Source organism: Bactrocera neohumeralis, chromosome 5 (genome assembly GCF_024586455.1).
Source record: "Bactrocera neohumeralis isolate Rockhampton chromosome 5, APGP_CSIRO_Bneo_wtdbg2-racon-allhic-juicebox.fasta_v2, whole genome shotgun sequence".
Lineage (NCBI taxonomy): Eukaryota > Metazoa > Arthropoda > Insecta > Diptera > Tephritidae > Bactrocera > Bactrocera neohumeralis.
This window is the reverse complement of record NC_065922.1, coordinates 37,185,330-37,191,725: the sequence shown is the minus strand read 5'-3', so window position 1 is coordinate 37,191,725 and position 6,396 is coordinate 37,185,330. Positions and strand designations below refer to the sequence as shown.

Genomic DNA, 6,396 nt, shown 5'->3' with positions numbered 1-6,396 from the left:
GTGTAAATTCGCAGCGGATTTCCCATAGTGTATTGAAAATTTATTTAAAAATGTGAATTATTGTGAAATGAAGTGAAAATATTGCATATATTTAATTAAACGAATTTATTTGAAATAAGTATATAAAGTATTTCAAGGAAATATGGATAACTTAGTTGCTTCGTTAATTTATGTAGGAGTTCTCAACTGAGTAAGTTTTTATCATAGAATTTCCTGCTAACGAGGGTTTTATCCATAAAACGACGAAAATATTTCTGTATAATAATTTAATACTTCCGCTAACACACTTTTAAGCCAACGTCATTGCGTCTAAGTTTCTTGCTATTGTTCCCAAAGCAAAAGGCTCCATATAACCTAAAAAATTTATATAAAAGTGCATAAAGCAGTTTTTGCGGGCGTTGTAGCAGCAATTAACTTAACCCAAATGGTTTTGGAAAATATTGTTTGTTTGATTCCGCATTCACGGATATACATACATGACTCCCGCTCCATTTCGAAATAGCTTGTTTACCTGAGGAGCGAAAGATTATTAGACCTTGGGCAATTTTACAAAACCACTGCAACCGAAACTTATTCTCAAAGTATTTATAATAAGGTTTTGTTCGAGAAAAAGTTTCTTGCTCTGTGTATTATACATTAATATGTATACGAGTATATGGTACACACATATAACTGATAATATAATACAAACACATTACCGTTCCCACAACAGTCGGGTCAACGTAACCGGTATTGACTTTTATCCGACAGAGAACTATAAACTCGGCAGAGTTCTGCCACCACAACAACAATAAACACCTTTCTCCTCAAGAAAACTCAACGCTAATTTCTTAATTTTTCTTTTATTTCCTAAAAATTGCTTACAACATTAATTTCACTAAATTTTAGGATTGATTAAGAGAAAAAATGTCACTTAAATGCTGTCTTAAAGATAACAACAACTAATCGAAAGCAATCTTGTTTTGGAGGCTTGCTTCCAAATATTTAATATTATAAAAGTGGGAATAATAAAACACTATTCTCATAACCGAAATTATCGAATGCTAAATAATTGATTAGTAAAAATAAGGTGCACTAATATTGCAAATAAATTGTTTTTGTATTGCATAACAGTAAATAAATTGCAACTTAACGAAATTTCAGAATATAACTATAAATATATTGACAAAGCACTTGTATTTTATATATGTATGTATGTGTACTCTCAATTTAAAATATTACTGAAAACACCATTTGTTGTTCGTCATTTCACAAACGTTTGTACGCAACAATTATTTTTCTATTTCTACTGAAGGGACAAAATAATTGGTTTTTTCCGTTAGTTTCTAAAATTCCGAATTGCTGTACGTACTTCATGTATATTTCAAGAATTAGTTATATAATATATATTTTTTAGCTTTATTGCAAATTAAAATTCATTTACTGTTTACATGTATGTATGCATGTATGTACATATTAGCATTAAGAAGCACGTTGGCGTGTAGAATATATTACCATCCGCCTTAAAAGTAAAATGAATAAAATTTTAGTAATTTAATTAGCATTATAATTTGATTTTTTGATTATTTGAACTTTACATATACATAAATATGTACCATTATTGTTATTAATATATGTTTTTTTTTATCAGAAAATTATTATTGTTTTGGAAAACGCGTTTATTGCTGACCCAGCAGTTGTTATTTGCTATCGTCATTATGCTTTTTGTTAATGTTTTTGTTTTTGTAGTTAGCATTGGCGCGACGCTTTCTTTTTTGTATAGCTATAAACTATAGATAATAAGAATTATAATAATGATAATATCTATTATGTGGTATAGTCGGTAATTGTTGTTGTTGTACACCAACGTATGACTTGCGTTGATGCGGATTTTGAAAGTTTTGTTTTGACAACGTCATTATATTTGTAGTGTTTGTAGTCTGTTTTTGTTGTTGTTGTAACTGAAATTGTTTCTGTTGCTGCATTAAGATTTGCTGGTGTTGTTTGAAACGCATTTTCGGTGTTTGTTAGCATTGTACTTTGCCATATTGCGCCCGACGTTCCAACACTTCACGATACTCTTTATAGTTCATTTGAATTTCTTGCGAACGATAACGCGTCAATTTGATTGATTTTCGAGTTTCCGGGGTGATTGCTGCACGGTAGCCCCCCTTCCTGAGTAGAGAGTCTATAGTTTGGGTTTGATCCCAACCTGTGAAAATCGAAAACATATTCGGTTTTTAGATTACATTTAATACGATAACTTTTTGCGAAAAATCTTATCACAAATTCATGTGTTTGTTCATTTTCGTTAGCTCACCTTGTTCAGTAGCCACTTGTGGCAAATAAGTAGCAGTCCTCTTGTAACCACGTTCATTCAAAAATTCAATACGTATGCCATGTACGCCTAATGTCCAGTCGAGATACCCGTGTGCTTCTTCGAAATTTTGCAATATCGACACCGACACAGTCAATTTGGGTAGCTCTTCCCTAGCGATGGGCGCAAAGCGCGAATCCTTTAAAGCACTCGTTAATGCATATTCACGAAGTCCATTGTGCAAATGCATGGCACTGAACGTACCAATACAACCACGTAATCGCTTATCACGCCCTGTTTTCCAAGTTACAAATAATGGGCTGCAGAAACGAAAAACATCATGAACATTTTAATTAAAATGCATATTAAGAGAGTACTTACTAAGCATCATTTGTGAATTTGGGCGTACCAGGCGCTTCTACATTGTTCAGCTCACAGTCAAGCACCTCAAAACAAAATATGCACATGTCAGGCACCGCCACATTGTCCAACGGCTTCACACTATAACCATTTGTGAGGCGATTTGAGCCACCACCGCGGCGATAGCAATCACCATCGTCGCCACAATCACCGTTCTGCAGGTGATGTGGCCGTAGACCATTCATCTGTTGTGATGTGCTTGAGCCGCGATAATTATTGTGGTGCTGATAGTTATTTGACATTATTGTGCTTGGTGTACCTTTATGCGCTTTACCCTCAAAAGTATTTGGTAAACTTACAAACTGAAATTTTGTATGCTTCACTCGTTGCGTTAATTTTTTTTCTTTTAACAACAATGCTACCCAATGTGGATTGCAAGTTCTTAAATATATGTTTATAGTAATTACTATTTATTTTAATTTTATTGTGGACGCAGACTGTGCTAATGCCGATCTGCTTTTGTATTTGTTGCAGGACTAATCGAATACGCTATATTTTTTATACCGCTAAGATCTCTAGTAGTAATGGCAGTGCGTAACTTGATGATGTGAATCTAAAAAAGTTGTAACCTGTAAATATAAAGAATTTCGATTAGTTATTTTTCAATATTTACATTTTTGTCTTAATTCAATAAACTTAGCAATTAAATTAAAGTGATCGTACGTAAGTTCAACTAAAATATGTATCCCACAAATGCAGTTGTCTTAACAGTGCGTAATATCACACAAAATGACCAGCAGGGGAGCACGGCGTAGACAACCAAATTGCTAAATCACAAGTTCAGTCTTCTATGCTTTGTTTACGAATACTCGTTTGCACTGCATTACTTGAGGCAATGACAACAATAACAAGAGACTAGCATTTTGTATCAGCCATAGGCTTTTGTACAGTGACTTTCAGTTTCCCTACACTTCTCTCCCACTCTTATCTGGCACACGAGTTAATCGTCTGTTGGTGCGATCAACGCGTCTATCTTTGGTCCATTCCCGTTTGGGTGCAGCTACTGCATTTAGCTTAAGGCTGATTTTTTTATTTGTTCATAGCACAATCACCTCATTCTCTATATTTACAATTATCACTTTCTATCTGCATTTGACATTCTTTGGCTTCATTCGATACTCGGTACGTTTGACCCCTTGCACTCCCGCACACACATATAAACACAATTATTCAATTCTTCACTTCTCTTCTTCCTTGTTACTACTCCTCTTTTAGCCTTTGGCACACACACATTTTTCTTCGTCTGCGACTTCCACAACTGCTTCCTTGAGCTTTTGCACTTCAACTCATGTGAACTTTGACGAAATTTTGTTGCAAATTGTATCAGAAATTTTGATCACTCACAGAAAATATATGAAAAAAATATTAGAAAGCAGTTGCCAAATACTTTTCTTTATCGTTCGCTCGCAAATCCGCGTCGTTCGCAGTGTGAGTGACGAATGAAGAAAATATGTCAAATGTCAAAAATACCAGCGCAACCGAGGGTTGCATTTGCGTGAACCGGTTACGTGTTCAGTTGACCCGATTATTGTACAAGTATTGTTTACACTAGAAATTGCTGCAATAATTTGTACATAAAATGAATTGAAATAAATTTGGAGTAAGAGCAATAATTATTGCTCAAATTAATAATTTAAAAAAATGTTTTTGGGTGATCTAATATTTTTCAAATATTAATTCGTGATATTTCAGTGAATAAAATGAAATTTTGTGAATATCTTTACTTCTTTTTTATATATTATTTTCGGAATTGAAATAGTTGAGGAGATATTAATATTTTGCTTGAGACAGTGGTCGCCTTAGTTGCCATCTTAAATTGTTGTTGTTTTAGCGAACCAAATTTTTTACCGAATAGTTTGAGAGTTGAGTTGAGAATTCTTGGTTGTATAAAATTACCTTTTGGAAAAGGTCGAAGTCGTTGGAAAATTTGGGTAGACAATCAACGTAAACGCATTTCTGTTGTCCCATACACCAGTATGCTTAGAAACCCACAGCTGTTTACTTTTCAGGCCTATCGTGTGCATAATTTAGCTCTAGATTTGGCTGTTTTACTTCATTTCACTTTCAATTTGATGGGCTTGCTGATGAAACAAGTTCCGGATGGGTTATTATTCGAATAATGCCCTATCCGGTTAGTCCGGTTAATCTGGTTAGTCCGGTTAGTCGATTAGTCGAATACCAAGAGCTCTAGTATGCATACTCAGACATACGAGCGCTATTTGTGTTGTTTACAGTAACTTAAAATATTCTTTTCGACCAAAAACTGGAACTAAATTGTGAACATTTTCCCGCGATTATTTTTTACAACTGTCGACGTGGATTAACTCATCAAGAGTGAAGCTCTATAAAGAACCAATGTTTATCGATGGTATGATGAAATCATAAACGTCTCAGATCACTCCAGGAAACTATTGATGCTTTGACCACAAATTTGTTAAACGCTCAAAAAAAGGCTCGTGTCGTTTGGTCGAGAGAAATGTTACCAAAATACTATAGCGGTGCTTCGAAACACGTCTATGACATCGTGACAGGTGGTTAATCGTGGATTTTCGAGTATGAGCCCTGTATGGGTGTTTCAAAAGAGTCGAATCAAATAAAAGTTGTTCGCGCACGAAGCACTTCCAAGCAAATGGTTGCCTGGTTTTTAGAAACAACTGGATATATCGCAACCATACCATTAAAACAATTCATAACAATAAATTCTGAGTGGTATACAACCATTTGTTTGCCAGTTGTCTTTCAAGAAATCAGAAAAACCAACCAACAACTTCATTTTAGAGTGCTCAAAACATCGATTTGATGAGTCATCCACCGTAAAGTCCTGACTTGGAACCGAATGTCTTCTTTTTAGTTCCTTACGTAAAAAATAAACAAGGAGGTCTACCTTTTTCGACACCTGAAAGGCGGTTAATGTGTTAAAAAGACATGTGTTGGAGATACCTCAATCAGAGTGGCAAAAGTGCTTCGAGAAATGATTCAACCTACGTAAAAGTGGATAGACTTTAATAGAGATTATTTTGGAAATAAATAAAGCGATTTTCGATAGTTAAATTTGCTCCTCTCTCGTATCCCGAAATTTAAAAAGCAACCTTCGTAGGAGCTGAAAAGTTTGTTTACTGCAGTCTTCTCAATATTTGTTGAAATCTTAGATTTTCAGGCATTGAAACTCTGTGGCTCTCAAGAACGAGTATTTAGAAATTTAATTTCTCTCTTAGTTCGCCAACCTACTTGACGCTGTATGAATTTATCTCGCCCTTTCTGTTGGAGCACCGAACGAACGACGATTGCCAATAGTTGAAGTAATTCTAGGATACATGTTGCAGCAAGGGATTAAAAAATATCGCCGACCTAATGATCTCAATGAAATTAATGGTTGACGTCGTATACATACCCTTCCGCTGTGGATTGAAGTTAACTCGGTGTTGAAATGTTGAGTTCTGTCGTTGGAAAGAGCAATATATAATCAATAAGGTGAAAGCTAAATATAACTACATATGTCAGTGGATCGGCACGTAATGCCATAAAGCATAACTCTTTTTTAATGCGCCCGGTCGGTAAATTATTGCTGCTATAGTAGAAGAAAATAGGCCCCAAATAATTTTGTGAGGGTGCTGGAGAGTTGAGACCGTGGTCGGATAGATTTCCGATCCGTTTCACTCATTAGATAAGATCCGTAGTAA

General features: G+C 34.9%; 1 protein-coding gene across 7 annotated transcripts; it reads right to left on the bottom strand.

Moving 5' to 3' along the window:
- Window positions 1-823: 823 nt before the first annotated feature.
- LOC126759661 (uncharacterized protein CG5902) lies at window positions 824-4,149 on the bottom strand. Of its 7 annotated transcripts, none has more exons than XM_050474645.1 (4): window positions 4,061-4,149; window positions 2,678-3,285; window positions 2,300-2,616; window positions 824-2,191 (listed from the first exon to the last, which is right to left on the bottom strand). In XM_050474645.1, exons 2-4 carry the CDS (start codon window positions 2,956-2,958, stop codon window positions 2,007-2,009), a joined length of 783 nt encoding a protein of 260 aa, XP_050330602.1. In that variant the 5' UTR covers window positions 2,959-3,285; window positions 4,061-4,149; the 3' UTR covers window positions 824-2,006. The 7 variants fall into 7 exon arrangements, with proteins under 7 accessions (XP_050330602.1, XP_050330597.1, XP_050330598.1 ...); XM_050474640.1 differs by having other exon boundaries at window positions 3,769-4,143; XM_050474641.1 differs by having other exon boundaries at window positions 3,787-4,143.
- Between the last annotated feature and the right edge of the window lie 2,247 nt (window positions 4,150-6,396).